This window comes from Lagenorhynchus albirostris, chromosome 15, assembly GCF_949774975.1.
Source record: "Lagenorhynchus albirostris chromosome 15, mLagAlb1.1, whole genome shotgun sequence".
NCBI classification, from domain to species: domain Eukaryota; kingdom Metazoa; phylum Chordata; class Mammalia; order Artiodactyla; family Delphinidae; genus Lagenorhynchus; species Lagenorhynchus albirostris.
The window spans coordinates 67,472,576-67,493,890 of NC_083109.1; the positions used below are offsets into that span (position 1 = coordinate 67,472,576).

General features: G+C 41.1%; 1 protein-coding gene across 5 annotated transcripts in view; it reads right to left on the bottom strand.

Moving 5' to 3' along the window:
* The window catches only part of COG7 (component of oligomeric golgi complex 7), a 99,543-nt gene that overhangs the window by 63,399 nt on the left and 14,829 nt on the right, over positions 1-21,315 (bottom strand). For all 5 annotated transcript variants that reach the window (XM_060125160.1, XM_060125161.1, XM_060125162.1 and 2 more), the window contains 3 exons: positions 15,789-15,871; positions 14,890-15,012; positions 2,619-2,817 (listed from right to left, as the gene is read on the bottom strand). In XM_060125160.1, coding sequence (XP_059981143.1) covers positions 2,619-2,817; positions 14,890-15,012; positions 15,789-15,871 — 405 coding nt within the window. The remainder of the gene's footprint in view (positions 1-2,618; positions 2,818-14,889; positions 15,013-15,788; positions 15,872-21,315) is intronic.

Here is a 21,315-nt window from a genome sequence, read left to right on the forward strand (position 1 = left end):
AATAGATTAAACCCTCAAACAGAAAAAGAAGCAAAAGAATAAGAAATTCAAGAAAAAAATATAACTTTTTATAATATAATTTTCAAACTGGCTAGTAATCAAAGACATGAAAATTAAAATAATATATCATTAACTGTCTAAGAACCTGGCAAGGGAAAAAAAAGATAGAGCCTAGTGCTGGTGAGGGCATGTGGGAATCAGCAGCCTCATTTACTACTGATGGATGTGAAAACAGGTAGAAACTTTCTAAAGAGAAAAATGTGACAAACATCTTTAAATTTTTCATTTATTAGCAATTGTAATTCTCAAACTTATCCCAAGGAATAATCAGAGCTGGACTCCAAAATTAATATGTAAGATTGTTAATAATAGTTTTATTTATAACAGCAGATTTAAAAATTAAAGTAAGCCATAGTTATCAAGTGGTCATTAAAAACCATGTTTTAGGAAAATATTGAATGACATAAAAAATGCTCATTATATTAATTTGAGCAAAAAAGAGAATATAAGATCATATAAACTAATATTTGGGGACTTCCCTGGTGGTGCAGTGGTTAAGAATCTGCCTGCCAATGTAGGGAACAAAGGTTCAATCCCTGGTCCAGGAAGATCCCACATGCCGCAGAACAACTAAGTCCATGCTCCACAACTACTGAACCTGAGCTCTAGAGCCCGCGAGCCACAACTACTGAAGCTCACGTGCCTAGAGCCCGTGCTATGCAACAAGAGAAGCCACTGCAATGAGAAGCTCATACACCGCAACGAAGGGTAGCCCCTGCTAGCCACAACTAGAGAAAGCCCGTGCGTAGCAATGAAGACCCAATGCCGCCAAAACTAAATAAATAAAATTTTTTAAGCTAATATTTTAAAATATGTATGTGCATATATATTTATATATGCATATATTTTATATTTATTTATGAAAATGTATAATTATATTTGAATTACTGGGAGGAAATAAAATGTTCCCATGGCCTTCTCTGAGTCATGAGATTATGGATCATTTTTACTCTTTTATTTTTATTTTTGTGTGTTTCCAAAGTATTTTTAAATTTAAAAATGCGTATACTTTTCAGGGCTTCCCTGGTGGCGCAGTGGTTGAGAATCGTCTGCCTGCCGATGCAGGGGACACGGGTTTGTGCCCCGGTCCGGGAAGATCCCACATGCCGTGGAGCAGCTGGGCCCGTGAGCCATGGCCACTGACCCTGCGCGTCCGGAGCCTGTGCTCCGCAATGGGAGAGGCCACAACAGTGAGAGGCCCGTGTACCGCAAAAAAAAAAAAAAAAAAAAAATACGTATACTTTTTTGAAAACCTCAGTAGGAATCATTAAAAATCTAAACTTCCATGGCTGACTAACAAAGCATTTTCATGATTCTTCAGAGGGTGGTTCTCTCTTCTTCAATAATGTCCATCACCAGTGCGAGAAAAGCAATCTGCTCCTTGCCCTGCCTTCATTCCACTCTGCTCCACAGGACGCTCAGCCTACATACTCTTCAGCCACTAGGACCACAGCATCCAGGTCCCTTGAAAGCCACATCCACCATGCCTGTCCCACAACCAGGGCCTGACCAATGAGTGTGCCAAAAACACCGATGAGTCATCAGGAACTCGAACAATAAACACACTCCCAGGAATGTACGAGGTAATTACACACAAGGGTAATTAAAGAGAATAACTTAAATAAACCAAGTCAGTGGCACACAGCAGCCAAACGGCAGAAGCAGGCCTTCCTGAAGCGATTTCCTGATTTGACGGCATTCGTGATGAAGTCTGTATGACTGAAAAGTTTATGATGCTTTTAACCTAGATGGGAAACAGCTGGGGAAATGCAACACACCAGGCATTGTTTGCCTAAATGGGAAGAAGGAGTGCTTTGCTCTCAGATGGCAGCCAGGGAAAGCCCAGTTTCCTTATAGCCACCCTTAGTCCTAATGCAGCAACCCTGCCCTTAAAAACTTGCTGTTGTCCTATTAAAAAGCTCCTCTAATCCATTTGTTCTCTTAAACTTACTTTTAAGGTTGACTTACCCAAGGTTCTGTGATGCCTTGAAAGGAAGAGGACACTACCCTCCCAAGTGTAACTCACTGCCAACTCGTTGCCACTAATGTCTACCTGCCTCTTGCATTCTAAGCCCCTGCAGAAGTGTCTATCACTTCCCCAGAGTGTGTAAAAGCACCTAGGCAGCACTGGAGCTAGGCAACAATTATTTCCATAATGGCAATGTTTTCACGGAAAAGGTTTTCATATCTGTTGAGAAGGAAAACACTGATCCCTTGCATTTCTGTAAAATCAGTCACCAGAAAAGGCAAACAAACCCAGGCCCCAGAAGCTTCAAAAAGAGCGAGTAAAAGCAAGCCCGCGAGGGCTTCCCTGGTGGCGCAGTGGTTGAGCGTCCGCCTGCCGATGCAGGGGACACGGGTTCGTGCCCCGGTCCGGGAAGATCCCACATGCTGCGGAGCGGCTGGGCCCGTGAGTCATGGCCGCTGAGCCTGCGCGTCCGGAGCCTGTGCTCCGCAACGGGATAGGCCACAACAGTGAGAGGCCCGCGTACCGCAAAAAAAGAAAAAAAAAAAAAAAGAAAGAAAAAAGCCCGCGAGCTGGGAGGAAGGATGTTTACCTGCATGGGGAAGCAGGGCCATCTCCAATCCCTTGGCGAAGTGGGCGGTGGCGTCGTAGAAGTCCAGCAGCTTGACGAGCTCCAGCTCAGGCCCTGCCCTCTCCACACTGGAGCTGAGGCAGATGGGCAGAGAGGGCACCAGGGCCCCCAGGGTCTGAATCAGCAGCACAGTCACCACCTCGTAGGGGTTCCTGAAAACCTGCAGGGGAAGAGCGGTATCTGTGTTAGCACACTGGAGCAGACCTTCTAAAGAAGCAGACTCCTGGACTGCTCAAAGGAATCCTTCCAAGCCGGAAAGCGGTCTAGTCAAGAGCCCCAAGCTTTCCTCAGCACCCATGTGAACATGCTCAGAAAGCCAAGTAAACTAGCAAGACTTGCATCCTGTCCAGGACAATTGGCTACTTTCTGTCTATTGCTGGCCCCGCCCTCCGCTCACCTGCTGTGTGGCCCCGTTTCTAACAGGCCGTGGACCCTGGGGTTAGGGACCCCTGTATTAAGTACAGATTCACTTAGTCAAATGTGAAACAAGATATAAGACTGTTCTTATGCAACACTAAGGCCAAAATAAGTGTAAGTTTAGAAATTATAAAATCAATCAATTCACATTTTTATTAGAAAATATCTTGAAATGAAGGAAAATGGAAACCAAAACTTATGGATACAGCAAAAGCAGTGCAAAGGGGAAAATTTATAGCTGTAAATGCACACATTAAAAAAGCAGAAATATCTCAAATCAATAACCTAACTGTACACATTTAGGAATTAGAAAAAGAAGAAACTAAACCCAAAGCTAGTAGAAGAAAGGATATAATAAAGATTAGAGCAGAGGTAAATGAAATAGAGAACAGAAAATCAGTAAAGAAAATCAACAAAATCAGAAGTTAGTTCTTTTAAAAGATTAACAAAATGGCAAAACTTTTACCTAGACTGACCAAAAAAAAAGAGATTAGATTCAAATTATTAAGATCAGGTATGAAGGTGGGGACATTTACTACCAATTTTATAGAAATAAAAGGGATTATAAGAGAATACTATGAACAGTTGTATGCTAACAAACTGGATAACCTAGATGAAATGGACAAAAAATTCCTACAAATATTATTTACGAAAAGTGACTTCAGAAAATCTGAATAGACCTATAACTAGTAAGGAGACTGAATCAGTAATCAAAAACCTCCCAATAAAGAAAAAACGAGAACCAGATGGCTTCACTGGTAAATTCTACCAAACATTAAAAGAATTAATACCAATCCTTCTCAAACTCTTCCCAAAAAATTGGAGAGGAGGGAGCATGTTATATTCTGAATTGTGTCTCCCCAAAATTCATATATTGAAGTCCAAATCCCCCAGTACCTCAGAATATGACTATATTTGGGTGGAAGGCCTTTAAAGAGGCAATTAAGATAAAATGAGGTCATCTGGGTGGGCCCTAATCCAATCTGACCAGTGTCCTTATACAAGAGGAGATTAGGACACAGGCACACATAAAGGAAAGACACAGGGAAAAGACTGCCATCTGCAAGCCAAGGAAAGAAGCCTCAGAAGAAATCAACCCGGCCAACACCTTGACCTTGGGCTTCTAGCCTCCAGAACGAATTTCTATTCTTTAAACCACCTATTACATGGTACTTTGTTATCGCAGCCCTAGCAAATTAATATAGAACACTTCCTAATCCATTCTATGAGGGCATCATTAACCTGATACCAAAGCCAGGCAAATACTAAAAGAAAAGAACAGAAAATTATAGACCAATATCTCTTATAAATACACATACAAAAATACTCAACAAAATACTAGTAAACTGAATTTAGCAGCATATTAAAAGGATTATACACCATGACTGAGACTGATCTCCAGAAGGAATGGTTCAACATATCAAATTAGTCAATGTAATATACTATATTAACAGAATGAAGGGGGAAAAAGCTCATTTATCTCAATTAATGCAGAAAAAGCATCTGACAAAATTCAACACCCTTTCATAATTGGAAAAAAAAAACACTCAATAAACTAAGAATAGAAAGGAACCTCCTCAACATGATAAAGGCCATATCAGAAAAACCCATGGCTAACATCATATTCAATGGTGAAACACTGAAAGCTTTTCCCCTAAGACCAGGAACAAGACAAGGGTGCCTGCTTTTGCCACTTTATTCAACATAATACTGGAAGTTCTAGCCAGAAGAATTGGACAAGAAAAAGTAATAAAAGGCATCTATATTGGAAAGGAAAAAGTAACATTATCTCTTTTCACAAATGACGTAATCTTATATGTAGAAAATCCTAACAAATTGAAAAAAAAAAGTTAGCAGTAATAAACAAATTCAGCAAAGTTGGAAGATGGAAAATCAACAAACAAAAATCACTCACATTCAAGGACTTCCCTGGTGACGCAGTGGTTAAGACTCTGCGCTCCCAATGCAGAGGGCCTGGCTTTGACCCCTGGTCAGGGAACTAGATCCCACATGCATGCTGCAACTAAGAGTTTGCATGCCACAACTAAGGAGCCCACAAGCCACAACTAAGGAGCCCACCTGCCACAACTAAAAGACCCAGTGCAACCAAATAAATAATTTTTTTAAAATCACTTGCATTTCTATACTAGCAATTCTATTCTAACAATCTGAAAAGGAAATTAAGAAAATTATTCCATTTACAATAGCATCAAGAAGAATAAAGTATTTAGAAATAAATGTAACGAAGGAACTAAACGACTTGTACACTGAAAATGACAAAACACTGCTGAGAGAAATTAAAGAATACATACAAAAAATGGAAAGACTTCCCATGTTCATGTACTGGAAGACTTAATATTGTTAACATGATAATACTACCCAAAGCCATCTACATATTCAATGCAATCTCCATCAAAATCCCAAAGGTGTTTCCTGGAGAAACAGGAAAACCCATCCTAAAATTCATATGGAATTTGAGGGAACCCCAAATAGCAAAAACAATATTGAAAAAGAGGATCACTGGCTATCTCACACTTCCTAATTTCAAAACTTACTACAGGGCTTCCCTGGTGGCGCAGTGGTTGAGAGTCCACCTGCCAATGCAGGGGACACGGGTTTGTGCCCTGGTCCAGGAAGATCCCACATGCTGCAGAGCGGCTAGGCCATGGCCATGGCCACTGAGCCTGCACGTCCAGAGCCTGTGCTGCGCAATGGGAGAGGCCACAAGAGTGAGAGGCCCGCGTATCGCAAAAAGGAAACTTACTATAAAGCTATAATAGTCAGAACAGTGTGGTACTTGCATAAGGATAGACATATAGCCCAATGGAATAGAGAGCCCAGAAACACACATACATGGTCAAATGATTTTCAACATGAGTGCCAAAATCATTCAATGGGAAAAGGACACTCTTTTCAACAAATGGTGCTCAGAAAACTGGATACTATGTGCAAAAAAAAAAAAAAAAAGTTGGATCCTTACCTGATACCATATACAAAAATTAACTCAAAATTAATCAGACCTAAATGTTAAGAGTAAACTATAGGGCTTCCCTGGTGGCGCAGTGGTTAAGAATCCGCCTGCCAATGAAGGGGACACTGGTTCGAGCCCCAGTATGGGAAGATCCCACATGCCACGGAGCAACTAAGCCCGAGCGCCACAACTACTGGGCCTGCACTCTAGAGCCCACGACCCACAACTACTGAAGCCCATGTGCCACAACTACTGAAGCCCGCATGCCTAGAGCCCATGCTCTGCAACAAGAGAAACCACCGTGGTGAGAAGCCCGCACACTGCAACGAAAAGTAGCCCCCGCTCACTGTGCGCAGCAATGAAGACCCAAGGCAGCCAAAAATAAATTAATTATTATTTTTTTTTTTTTGCGGTACGCGGGCCTCTCACTGTTGTGGCCTTTCCCGTTGTGGAGCACAGGCTCCGGACACGCAGGTTCAGTGGCCATGGCTCACGGGCCTAGCCGCTCCGTGGCATGTGTGATCTTCCCGGACCGGGGCACGAACCCGTGTCCCCTGCATCAGCAGGTGGACTCTCAACCATTGTGCCACCAGGGAAGCCCTAAATTAATTTTTTTTTAAAAAAAGAGTAACCTATAAAATTCTTAGGAGAAAACATACGGCAAAATCCTCATGACCTTGGATTTAGCAACAGTTGGCCCTCCATATCTACACGTTCTGCATCCACAGATTCAACCAACCTCAGATCAAAAATATTCAGGAAAAAAAAACAAACGTCCAGTAAGTTCCAAAAGGCAAAACTTGAATTTGCTGCATACCAGCAACTATTTACATAGCCTTTACATTGTATTAGGTATTATAAGTAATCTAGAGATGATTTAAAGTATACAGGAGTACATGCATAGGTTATATGCAAATACTACACCATTTTATTTAAGGGACTTGAGCATCCATGGATCTTGGTATGGGGAGGGGGGTGGGTTCCTGGATCAATTCCCTGAGGATACCAAGAGATGACTATAGTTTCTTAAGTATGATACCAAAAGCATAGGCAATAAAAGAAAAAACAGATAAACTGGACTATATCAAAATTAAAAATCTCTTAAAGCACGTTACAAATAGAGTGAAAAGACAACCAATGGAATGGGAGAAAATATTTGCAAATCATGTAACTGATAAGGGATTAATATCCAGAATATATAAAGAACTCCTACAACTCAACAACATAAAACCAAACACTACAATTCAAAAATGGGCAAAAAACTGTAATAGACATTTCTCCAAAGACGATAATACAAATGGCTGATGAGCATGTGAAAAGATGTTCAACATCATTAGTCATTAGGGAAATACAAATCAAAACCTCCATGAGATACCATTTCACACACACTAGAATGGCTATTTATCAAAAAAATGGAAATTAACAAGTGCTGACAAGGATGTAGAGAAATTGGAATTCTTATATGCATTGCTGATGGGAATGTAAAATGGTGCAGCTGCTATAGAAAACAGTCTGGCAGTTTCTCAAAATGTTAAACATACGATTATGATATGATCCAGCAATTCCACTTGTAGGTATACACCCAAAAGAACTGAAAACAGGGACCCAAAGAGATATTTGTACACTTTCAGAGCAGCATTACTCACAATAGCCAAAAGGTGGAAGCAATTCAAGTGTTTATCAACAAATGAATGGATAGACAAAATGTAGTAAATACATACAACAGATTATTCAGCCATAAAAAAGTAATGAAAATTCTGATACATGCTACAACATGGATGATCCCTGAAACCATTATGCTAAGTGAAATCAGCCAAACACATAAGGACAAATATCATATGGCCCTACTTATAAGAGGTATCTAGAATAGGAAAATTTATAGACACAGTAAAGGTTAAGGTTACTAGGGGATGGAAGAGGGCGAAGTGGGGAGTTATTACTTAATGAGTACACAGTTTCTGTTTAGGGTGATGAAAAAGTTCTGGAAATAGATAGCACGATAGTTAATCAACACTGTGAATGTACTTAATGCCACTTGATTGTACACTTAAAATGGCTAAAATGGTAAATTTTATGTATATTTTACCACACATAAAAAATTAACTATCAAATCAATAAAATTCAAAATAATGGGACAGATGAAGATGTTTACTGCAGTTAAACTGCCGTTTTCATCAATAATTTGATCTGACTGCTACAGCACAGGTTTTTTTTGAGTTCAGTCTGCCTATGCTTCTCTGTGGTATGTGAGGAGAATTTTTACACTGCTTCTATCTCTACTCAAACTACAAACTACTAAGAAAACATCAAGTTGGCAACGGCATTAAACAGCACTCACTTGGCACCAGCACTTACATTATCTAAGCATTAAGTTTGTCTCTTTCTTTTTTCACCGGCCCCCAATAGAACAGGGGTACCAATGTGACTATCAACAGAAAAGCACCCACTGAAATTACATGGCAGCAGTTGGTTATAAGGTGGTCACATACATGACCCAAAATATGCTTGTATTTTTTCTTAGATTATTACCAAAATAGAAAACAAAATTTTTAAATTCTCATAGAGAATTCACAAAACTTCAACAAACACCTGTTTAGTTTAATAAACATCACTGCTGGGGTCTGAGAGAAAGAAATAGAGGAAATGCAAATCTAACCCAACAAATATCGAAATGACCCATTTATATCCTGAGCAACAGCTTCTAGCCATCTACTGGATGTCACCATTAAGCTGAGCCACTCTCACTTGGAATTTAAAAGTGTCCTGAGGGCTTCCCTGGTGGCGTAGTGGTTGAGAGTCCGCCTGCCGATGCAAAGGACACGGGTTTGTGCCCCGGTCCGGGAAGATCCCACATGCCGCGGAGCGGCTAGGCCCGTGGGCCATAGCCGCTGAGCCTGCGAGTCTGGAGCCTGTGCTCCGCAATGGGAGAGGCCAGAACAGTGAGAGGCCCGCGTACCGCAAAAAAAACAAAAAGTGTCCTGAATTGGAATTCATTATTTTCCCACTGACCTCCCCAGGTCTGTTTCTATCAACTTCCTTATTTCTGTCAGTAGCATCACCATTCAACCAGAATAAAAATCTCCCTTTTCACTTTCCTTTCTTTCAGTCCCTTTATCAGTTACCAGGTCCTAGCAACTGTTCCTTTTTTAACTGGGTATCTTTTGCTACATTACCATCACCATCCTAGACCAAACATAGCTTCCTACCTGTCTTCAGTCTTTCTTCATCAATTCACCCTATTTACCACCACCAAATTCATTACTTTGAAATGTTATTTAGAATTTTTGTTACACTTTAAATGTTTAAATACTGCAAGATTCAACAATCAACATTTTGCCACAATTGCTTTATTCCTATTTCTCTCTAAGCCATTGGAAAGGTAATCACAGATATCACGACACGTCACCCCTAAATACCTCAGCGTTTATCACTTAAGAATAAGGCCATCCTCCTATATTACAACACTGCAGATAATCAAATGTAACCTTGATGTAATACTTTTACCTGCCACAGTCCCTGTTCAAATTTCCCCAATTGTTCTTTCAATGTCCTTGATAGTTTTTTTTGCCATCATGCAGAATCCAATCCAGGATCATGAAATTACATTTAGTTGTCTTTTTTTTTTTTTGTCTCCTTTAATCTAAACAATTTCCTGACTTTTTTTCTTTCATGACACTGACATTTTTGAAGAGTCTAGGACAGTTGGTTTTTTTTTTTTGCAGTACGCAGGCCTCTCTCACTGTTGTGGCCTCTCCCATTGCAGAGCACAGGCTCTGGACACGCAGGCTCAGCAGCCATGGCTCACGGGCCCAGCCGCTCCGCGGCATGTGGGATCTTCCCGGACCGGGGCATGAACCCGTGTCCCCTGCATCGGCAGGCGGACTCCCAACCACTGCGCCACCAGGGAAGCCCTAGGACAGTTGTTTTGAAAAATGGTCTTTGATTTGGATTTGTCTGCATGTTTCCTCACGGTAAGACTTTTTGGCAGAGAAACTACTTAGGTGATATTCTGACACCAAAAGCATTCTTAAAACAGTAACATCACCATTCACTCTATTGCTCCAGAGGCTCACTATCTTCTAGAGAAAGCCAAACTTCTGTCTAGCATTCAATGTTCCCACTCCCTCCACACAAAGCTGCACCAATACAAACCCTCCTCTGTCTCCATCCAGTGTATTCCCCCCACGATCCCCCAAACATAAGAGAACCATAGAGACCTTTACACATCACCCAGTCCAATGTCCTGATTTGACAAAAGAAACATTTTACTACAAGAAAGGATGGGACCAAAAGAGAAAATGAAAACTATTCTTATCTAGAAAGAGAAATCCTGACTCCTCTCCTTGTACTGTGAGAAAGGACTAGGCAATGAGTACCTACTTCACTCTTAGCTCCTATTTAAGTGACCTGAGGCTGAGGTGCTGGGTGGAGGGGGGAGAATTAGACTAAACGACTCTGTACCCAAGCGTTCTAATTGGTTGGTCAGCTGAAACTATGTTTATAGCTGATAGTTCCAGCTGACCAACCAACAGGTCCCCTATGCTCAAAGGTGTCCCCTTTCCTTTAAAGTGATCTGGCAAAAGGGATGCTCTGGCCATTTGCCAAACAAGAACCAAAAGTTCAAAGACTGTAAGACCAAACTTAACAACTAGGGCCATAGAATTAACCCAAACAGCACATGCAAAAACAATCTGACCTTACCCTACACTACACACAAAAAATAATTCACGATGGGCCATAGAACTAAATGTAAAAGCTCAACAAGCTTCTATAAGAAAACACAGAAGAAGAGCTTTGCAACTTGGGGAATGGTGATGGTTTCTGAGGACAAAGAAAGCAATAACCATAAAAGAAATGATAAAATCAAGTTCATCAAAATCAACACTTCTGCTCAAGCCACAGACTGGAAGAAAATATCTACAAAATATATCTGATAAAGAACTTATACCTAGAATACGTAAAGAACTTCTATAACTCAATAATAGAAAGGCAAATTACCCAATTTTTTTAAATGGGTAGAAGACCAGAACAGATACTTCACAAAGGAAGATATACAAATGGCCAATAAGCATGAGAAAAGGTGTTCAACATCCTTAGTCATCAGGGAATTGCAAATTAAAACCACAGAGAGATACTACAACACACCCACCAGAATGGCTAAGATTAAAAAGACAACACCTAGGGACTTCCCTGGTGGTGCAGTGGTTAAGAATCTGCTTGCCAATGCAGGGGCACAGGTTCAAGCCCTGGTCCGGGAAGATCCCACATGCCAAGGAGCAACTAAGCCCATGCACCACAACTACTGAGCCTGCGCTCTAGAGCCCGTGAGCCACAACTACTGAGCCTGAGTGCCACAACTACTGAAACCCATGCACCTAGAGCCCGTGCTGTGCAACAAGAGAAGCCACTGCAACGAGAAGCCCACACACCGCAACAAAGAGTAGCCTCCGCTCACTGCAACTAGAGAAAGCCCGCACACAGCAACAAAGACCCAACGTGGCCAAAAATAATAAATAAATAAAATAAATTTAAAAAAAAAGAATCTGCCTGCCAATGCAGGGGACATGGGTTCGAGCCCTGGTCTAGGAAGATTCCCACAGGCCGTGGAGCAACTAAGCCCGTGTGCCACGACTACTGAGCCCACGTGCTGCAACTACTGAAGCCTGCACGCCTACAGCCCGTGCTCTGCAACAAGAGAAGCCACCATAGTGAGAAGCCCGTACACCGCAACGAAGAGCAGCCCCCACTCACTGCAATTAGAGAAAGCCCAAGTGCAGCAACGAAGACCCAATGCAGCCAAAAATAAATAAATAAAATAAATAAATTTACAAAAAAAAAAAGATAACACGTGACGTGTAGCAATCAGAACTCTCACATGCTTGTGTTGTGGGAATGTAAAAAGCATACTCATTTTGAAAAAGTGCCGATTTCTTTATTTCTTTATTTTTGGCTGCGTTGGGTCTTCGTTGCCGTGTGCGTGCTTTCTCTAGTTGCTTCGAGCAGGGGCTACTCTTTGTTGCAGTGCGCGGGCTTCTCATTGTGGTGTCTTCTCTTGTTGCGGAACACAGGCTCTAGGTGCACGGGCTTCAGTAGTTGCAGCACGTGGGCTCAGTAGCTGTGGCTCGCGGGCTCTAGAGCGCAGGCTCAGTAGTTGTGGCACACAGGCTTAGTTGCTCCGTGGCATGTGAGATCTTCCCGGACCAGGGCTCAAACCTGTGTCCCCTGCATTGGCAGGCGGATTCCCAACCACTGCGCCACCAGGGAAGCCCCAAAAGTGCTGATTTCCTATATATCTAAATATAGACCTACTCTATAACCCAGCAATTCCACTTCCACGTCTTTACCCAAGAGATATGAACATGTGGTGTCCACAAAAAACGTACAGAACAATGTTTAGAGCAGCTTTATTTATAATTGTACTAAACTGGAAATAGCACAAGTGTCCATCAATAAAAGACTCAATAGGGCTTCCGTGGTGGCACAGTGGTTAAGAATCCACCAGCCAATGCAGGGGACACAGGTTCGAGTCCTGGTCCGGGAAGATTCCACAAGCTATGGAGCAACTAAGCCCGAGCACCACAACTACTGAGCCTGCACTCTAGATCCCACGAGCCACAACTACTGAAGCCCGTGCTCCACAATAAGAGAAGCCACCTCAGTGAGAAGCCCGCGCACCGCAACAAAGAGTAGCCCCTGCCCGCTGCAACTAGAGAAAGCCCACGCACAGCAACAAAGACCCAATGCAGCCAAAAATAAATTAATTAAATAAATAAAATTTTGAAAAAACCTCAATAAACAAAACTGTCATATATTCACACCATGTAAGAGTGTTCAGTAATAAAAAGGAACAAGCTACTGATACGTACAACAACATGAATAAATCTCCAAAAACATGCTGAATGAAAGAAGCCTCGCCAAAAGGACATACACCATATGATTCCATTTACATGAAGTTCTAAAACGGGCTAAACTAAATTATGGTGGGAAAAATCAGAACAGTGGTTACCTTCAGGGATGTTGGTACTAAGACTGACTGAGAAGGAACACAAGGGAACTTTCTAGTGTGACAGTCATGTTCCATATCTTGGTAGGGGAATAGGTTAAACAGCATTTGTCAAAACTAATTAAATGGCATATTTAAGATCATTGCATTTTATAATTTTACCTAAAAAAAATCCCAGTAAACAAATACTGAACTCTAGTTAATAATACGTATGTTCTGAAGTGAATGATGTTTGCAACTTACTTTGAAATGAATCAAAAAATAAGATGGGTCAATGAACAGATACACATGGATAGATGGACAGATTTGTGAAAGCAAATATAGCAAAATGTTCATTGTAGAACACAGGAGGTGGGTACATGGTGTTCACTGTACAATTCTTTCAAATTTTTTATATGTTGGAAACTTTCCATATTAAAATACTGGGGAAAGGGAATTCCCTGGCGGTCCAGTGGTTAAGACTCCGTACTTCCACTGCAGGGGGCCGGGGTTCAATCCCTGGTTGGGGAACTAAGATTCCACATGCTACGTGGCATGGCCAAAATATAAAAAATAAAATAAAATACCAGGGAAAAAAGTCTTTAGAGACACATTCACCCTGGCTCCTTTGGTTTTCTTCTGTACTCTACTGAGCTTCAGGAGATGACCGTCACCTATCATGCTCACATTCTGAAAAGAAAATGGGCCATGGGACAAAAGTGGAAATTAGCATAAACTTACGTCTTACAAAACTTGGGGTGAGGCCCAAAAAAAAGTGTGAGAAGTCGAAATCCTTTTTCCAAGATGCTGAAGGGCAATTGTACTTATAGGCATGAACTGTTTTTATCCTCAAGATATAAGCAGTAGATGAGACAAGGACACAGAAATGCGTGCAGATGGACAGGATCACTGAAAACTGATGATTACATAAAAAACGGGAAACTTCTACAGGAGGTTGTTTTTTGTTTTGTTCGCTGGTTTGGGGGTGTTTTTGTTTCTTTGGGTTTTTTTGTCTGAATGAGGCTGGTTCAAGGAGAAAGAAAAGAGGATGGAGAAGAGCACTTCAACCACCTTGAATGACATGACCCTATATGAGGAATTCTCTCCAACTACAGTGGAGTCCATTCCAGCAAATTACTAACCAATATGCGAAGGGTGATTCACAACTAATTCTGAAAAAAATATAAGCCACACCATTAACAGGCCCAGTCAGTCATTACTCAGACATAAGACAGCCTTTTTCCCCTTCTAAAGAGAAGATCTAGTGCACCTCCTGGCATCAAGACAAGGGACCAATGTTTCATATCCTTCAAGACTGAAAATGCCTAGAGACTTTAGGAAAGTAAATGATGGAAAGTTCATGAAAGTAAATGAAATGAAGTTCTCTGTCTCACCTCTCCCCTAAGTCAGAGGGTGCCTTTAAAATTATGCTGTTCCTCTAACTCTTGGCCTATTGTGAGAACAAGGGAAACTAACTTTAGGCCGGGTAAATTTTACCCAAAGTTAAGATTAAAACAGCCTTGTTCACTCAAGCACCACCTGACTGAGGCCCTCCTGCTTTTAGATCAGAAGATAATGGCCTCCAGGAATTCCACAGGGCTCCCCTGCTGAACAACAAGCAACATTGTCACATTAGATTCTATTTAAGATATAGATAAGAGCGATAAGAAGAGTTAGAACAGAGACCTAAAGATTTTCCTGCCCCTTTGGTGACGACAGCAAATGGGGAGGTTCTTCAAGCGGTGCTCCCTCTGGGTGGCCTGGGTGCTCTGCGGTCAGTCGAGCAGCCCGCTCCCAAGGCCATCACCCTCTCCCTCGGCACCACGGGCTTTGTTCTCGCTAGAACCCAAAAGAGCTGTTACCTGCATAGCCCACTGGATTTGCGTGTGCAAAGCACCGAGCAAGGCGTCATAGAGTCCAGTGAGCTGCCGGTCCAGGGGTAGGTCAGTCTGGCACAGCTCCTGCCAGGCTGCTAAAAGCTGGACCTGCAGAGGGAGAACGAAGGAGGCCTTACTGGGTCCGCCAAGACATGCTGCCTGCTGCAACTGCCCTGCCCTCCTACCAGGGCAAGCGACTGGCCACTGCCTACTCTCCCAGGCAATCGGGTACCCACGGACGACGATTCACTTCAAAAGAGGCAGGAAAAAAAAATTTACAGTCACCTGCTCTGATCATCATCCAGAACTTGAATCTGTTGCCCTCCAAGTGATCCCTTCTCCTTTTTTCTTGCCCCCAAAGCATGCCAATGTACTCAGCATGCTACCATTCTTCTGAATAGACCTCAGAGGTGGGCGTGAATATGTGTTTTAGCTTCGTGTCCTAACACCACTGCTTAAAAGACAGATGGGCACTGGACTTGAAGGAATTAACAAGTTAGCCCAGGAAGCTGTCAAGGTTTTCAGTAACCTAATTTCAACAAACCTAGAAAACAGATAAAATTCTTAAGGCTTGCTGAAGGCATAATAAACCTAATCACCTAATTAAAAGACAAAAATAGGAAAAATTAAAACTCTTCAATCTGTAAAGGAAATCTAGTTATAAATACAAGTGAGGCTGAAAACTAATGACTTTTTTCCAACTTGCAATTAAATGAATCCACAGGCTGGACCAAGAGCACCCCCTACTGGCTAATTGAAAGAAAAAGACCAGAGGGCAGGGAGGCAAATATTTTTACCTTTGAGTAGGAAACTGGGATTCAAAACTGATTCTGTAGCCCAGTTCTACAAGCATTCCACAATGGTAATCACTCACAGCTTCTCACCTTGTGACACTTGTAGTAGTATGCAAGAAGTTGGGGCATCCGGTCAATTTCAGTAAAAACCTTCACAAACACTTTGGACTGATCTAAAGAAAAACAATGGAAAACATGTACATACTGTTACGAGGTTTTCTATTGCAGCCAAGAGAAAGAATTCAGCAGGATAAATGTGGATTATACATGAGCTAGTATTCAGAAGTTCCCACCAAGACAATGAATTAACTCATGTGTGGAGATCATAAATATGAAAAACAAGTGAAGTTAAGGGTAGAACATGTGACTCAATCAGATACCACATGCCAATGTTCATTCCACAAAATGGGTTTAATTATTATTCGCAAAACAGTCCCTGAGTTTTCTCATTTCTATACCATTCAAATATATATTATTCCTTCTGCCCTAAATACTTTTCCTCACCTATCAAAATCTTAGATCCATGAGAAAATGCTCATGCTACATTGCTGACTGCGAGCAAAAAAGATATAAAATTGCATATACTCAATGTACATACTTTCCTTAAAAGAGATATGTACACAAAGGGAAAAGAACTGGAAGAAAATACTAACAGTCATCTCTGGGTGGTGAGTATATCATTTTACTGGTATATCATTTTCTTTTCTATATTTTTCTCCATTTTTCAAATTTTTAATAACCTATATATGTATTATTTTATAATCAGAAACAATTAAAAAATTTTTAATTCATCTCTTTCAAGGTTCTGCACATATACTAGCTCTTTCATAAAAGCTTTCTCGATTCTGTTTCATCCTTTCCTTCATCCTGGGGAGGCCTAAGGCAGTTTTCACATTCCATCTTGTAATAAAATTATTTGTGTACTTGTCTTCTCCCAGCCTCACCCTCCATCAGTGTGTAAAGTCTTTGAAGGATATCAATCTTGGCACTTCCCTGCTGGCTCAGTGGTTAAGAATCTGCCTGCGAATGCAGGGGAAAACGGGTTCGAGCCCTGGTCTGGGAAGATCCCACACGCCATGGAACAACTAAGCCTGTGCGCCACAACTACGGAGCCTGCGCTCTAGAGCCCACGAGCCACAACTACTGAGCCTGTGAGCCACAACTACTAAAGCCCGTGCGCCTAGAGCCCATGCTCTGCAACAAGAGAAGCCACCACAATGAGAAGCCCATGCACCGCAACAAGAAGCCCGTGCACCGCAACGAAGAGTAGCCCCCGCTCGCCGCAACTAGAGAAAGCCTGCACACAGCAATGAAGACCCAGTGCAGCCAAAAATAAATTAATTTTTAATGATTATTTGCTTTTAAAATGCTTATCATTTTCATAAGATCATTTAAATAAATGAATATCCCTGCCATATGTAAAATCAGGCTCCAAAAAGTTGCTTCACTTTATCAACTGAATTCATTGGTTGTGTAAAATGAACCAGGCATGTATATGTGAAGATTGTGGGTAATGTATTGGGGATGTACTAATTTATCAGATTTTCCTTTAAAAACTGTTCGTAAAGAAGCACCTTGGCCTTCTAGGAAAGATGACTGATTAAAGAGCATATTACTTCCGTGGCAGAAAAAAGCCCTTCCTGATACTCACCCAAAATTAACCACCCAGGGACTTCCCTGGTGGCGCAGTGGTTAAGAATCCACCTGCCAATGTAGAGGACATGGGTTCAAGCTCTGATCCAGGATGATCCCACATGCCGCGGAACATTTAAGCCTGTGCGCCACAACTACTGAGCCTGAGCTCTAGAGCCCACGAGCCACAACTACTGAAGCCCACACGCCTAGAGCCCATGCTCCACAACAAGAGAAGCCACTGAAATGAGAAGCCCATGCACTGCAATGAAGAGTAGCCCCCGCTTGCCGAAACTAGAGAAAGCCCGTGTACAGCAACGAAGACCCAATGGAGCCAAAAATAAATTAACTTTTTTTTTATAGTAAAATTGACTTTTTATTGGTGTATAACTCTGAGTTTTTTTTAATATATATTTATTTATTTTTGGCTGCGTTGGGTCTTCGTTTCTGTGCGTGGGCTTTCTCCAGTTGCGGCGAGCGGGGACCACTCTTCATCGCAGTGCGCGGGCCTCTCACTGTCGCGGCCTCTTCCGTTGCGGAGCACAGGCTCCAGACGCGCAAGCTCAGTAGTTGTGGCTCACGGGCCTAGCCGCTCCGCGGCATGTGGGATCTTCCCGGACCGGGGCACGAACCCGTGTCCTTTGCACTGGCAGGTGGCTTCTTAATCACTGCGCCACCAGGGAAGCCCAAAAATAAATTAACTTTTAAAAAAATATTCAAAATTAACCACCCAAAGAAAAACACAATATCATTCATCTGTGTTGAAGCCAGGAAAATGTCTGTACTACAAACTTCGGAGGGGATTTCCCTGGTAGTCCAGTGGTTAAGACTCACGCTTCCAATGCAGGGGGCATGGGTTCGATCCCTGGTTGGGGAACTAAGATCCCACATGCTGCAGGGCATGGCCAAAAAAAAAAAAAAAAAGCCAAACTTCACAGAATACCAATCAGATATTCAATCATTTTGGCAGATGAGTGGGGATGCTGGGAGAACTCTGGATGTATCACGCATGGAGCAGCGTGATGGAAAGGTAAAGACTGGGAGCCAAGGGAGGACTGGGCAGGCAGGGGAAGGCCTGCTTCCATACCAGCTCAGCAGTGGGACAGGGACAGCCACAGGGCTGAAAAGCGCCATTTCCCCGTTCTGAATCGGCATCCTGCCTACAGAGAGTAGAATCTGGAATCAAGCCTGATCCGGATCTGTGAATGAAAGCTGTCAAAAACAGCTAACCCCCAAACCAAAGCCCATGATCCTGACCCACAGAGCATTCTTCAAACCTGATTCCAGCACCAAGTAGCCAACTCACACAGAAGGAAAGGAAAAAACTTAAATTCATGGAGCTGCCCGCCGCCACTCCTACTCCCCTAACCTCACATAACTAGACATACACCCAAACCGTGCAGGTGAGTTCCATGGTCTGTAGCTGCCACAAATTCATGAGAAAACATGAGGAATAAAGCTGCCAGATGGTGATTTTCCAAAGGCCTGGCTCCAGTCCTAGAATCCTGCTAATGAGAAGAAGACTCAAAATAAAGAATTGACAAATGGGGAAGATATGGAATGAAAAGCCTGGAGATGAGTCCTGAACCCATTCTCTTTGGGCAACTGAAAAGCACAACACAGAACGTAGCCTTTAAATCAAGGGCAAGAGGAAATCTCTCAACCAAGTCCAGGTCAACAAAGGAGGGGTTTCCAAGGAGGTCCCATGCTAACTATTTTTCAGTAAACAGTAGACCCAGAAAAAAGCACCCACATACAAATATGAATAAATAGAAACAAATACAAACAAAAAAATTCCAGCATGTGACCTCTGCAAAAGTACCACAGGGGGTAAAAAAGAAAAGGAACAGGGCATACAGAAGGTGCATGCAGAGAGCACGTCAAGAACAACCAGAGAGAAGATAATAAGGAAGCAGAGACTTCAACAAACGCTACAGGGCAATTAGACCTAACAGACAGTACAGAACATTCCACCCAACAATGGCAGAATACACATACTCAAGTACCCATAAAACATTCTCCAGGATAGACCGTATCTCAGGCCACAAAACAAGTCTTAATAAATTTTTAAAGATTAAAATCATATAAATCATATAGTATCTTTTCCAATCACACTGGTAGAAAACTAAAAATCAACAGAAGAAAGAAAACTGGAAAATTCACAAATATGTGGAAATTGAACAACATACTCCTAAACAACCAATGGGTCAAAGAAGATACCACAAGAGAAATTAGAAAATGACAAATGAAAACAAAAACCTAACATACCAAAACTTATGGGATTCCACAAAAGTAGCCCAAAGAGCTAATTTATAGCTGTACATACTTACACTAAAAAAGAAGAAAGAACTCAAATCAACAACCTAAACTCTACACCTTACAGAACTAAGAAAATAAAAACAAACTAACTAAACCCAAATTTAGCAAAAGGGAAGAAACAATAAAGAGCAGAGCAGAGATAAGTAAATAGAGAATACAGAAACAAAACAAAAATCAACAAAATCAAGGGTTGAAAAGATGAACAAAATTGATAAAACTTTACTTAGATTCACTAAGGAAAAGGAAGAGGACTCAAATAAATAAAATCAGAAATGAAAGAAGGGATATCACTACTAATTTTACTGAAATAAAAAGAATTATAAGAAAGTACTATGGACAATTATATGCCAACAAATTGGATAAATTAGATGAAATGAACAAATTCCTAAAAATACTCAATGTACCAAGACTGAATGATGAAGAAATAGGAACTCTGAACAGACCTAAAACTAATAATTGAATCAGTAATCACAAACCTCTCAACAAAGAAAAGCACACCAGATGGCTTCACTGATTAATTCTACCAAACACTTAAAGAAATAATACCAATACTTCTCAACCTCTCCCCAAAAAACTGAAGAGCAGTGAATACTCTCTAATTCATTCTATGAGGGCAGCATTACCTTAATACCAAAGCCAGACAAAGACATTACAAGAAAAGAAACCTACAGATTAATATTCCTGATGAATATTGATATAAAAATCCTCAACAAAATGCTAGCAAATTGAATTCTACAGCATATTGAAAGGATTATACACCATGACCAAGTGGGATTTGCTCTGGGATGCAAGGAAGGTTCAACATATGAAAATCAATGAATGACATACACCACATTAACAGAACAAAGGCAAAATATCCACGTGCACGTGATCATCTCAACTGATGCAGAAAGGCATCTGTTAAAATTCAATACTTTTTCATGACAAAAACACTCAAAAAACTAGGAATAGAAGCAAACAACCTCAACAAAATAAAGGCCATATATGAAAAGCCCCCAGCTAACATAATACTCAATGGTGAAAGACCATTTCAAACTTTTCCTCTGAGATCAGGAACGAGACAAGGATGCCCACTTTTGCAATTTCTATTCAACTTAGTACTGGAAGTTCTAGCCAGAATAATTATGCAAGAAAAAGAAGTAAAAAGCATTCAAACAGGAAAGGAAGAAGGAAAAATATCTTTGTTTGCAGATGATATGATCTTATTTATAGAAAGCCCTAAAGATTCCACCAAAAAAACCCTGTTAGAACTAATAAGTTAATGCAGCAGAATACAAAATCAACACACAAAAACTCACTTGCATTTCTATACAGTAACAATGAACAATCTGAAAAAAACATTAAGAAAACAATTCCATTTATAATAGCATCAAAAAGAATAAAATAGTTAGAAATAAATATAATCAAGGAGCTAAAAGACTTTTACACTGAAAGTGACAAAACACTGCTGAAAGAAATTTTAAAAGACACAAATAAATAAAAAGACATGCTATGTCCATGAATTAGAAGATTTAATATTGTTAAGATGATAATATTATCAAAGCCATCTACAGATTCAATGTAATCCCTTCCAAAATGGTGTTCAATTGTGTTCTCTGGAGAAACAGAAAAACCCATTCTAAAATTCATATGGAATTTCAAGGGACCCCCAAATAGCCAAAACAAT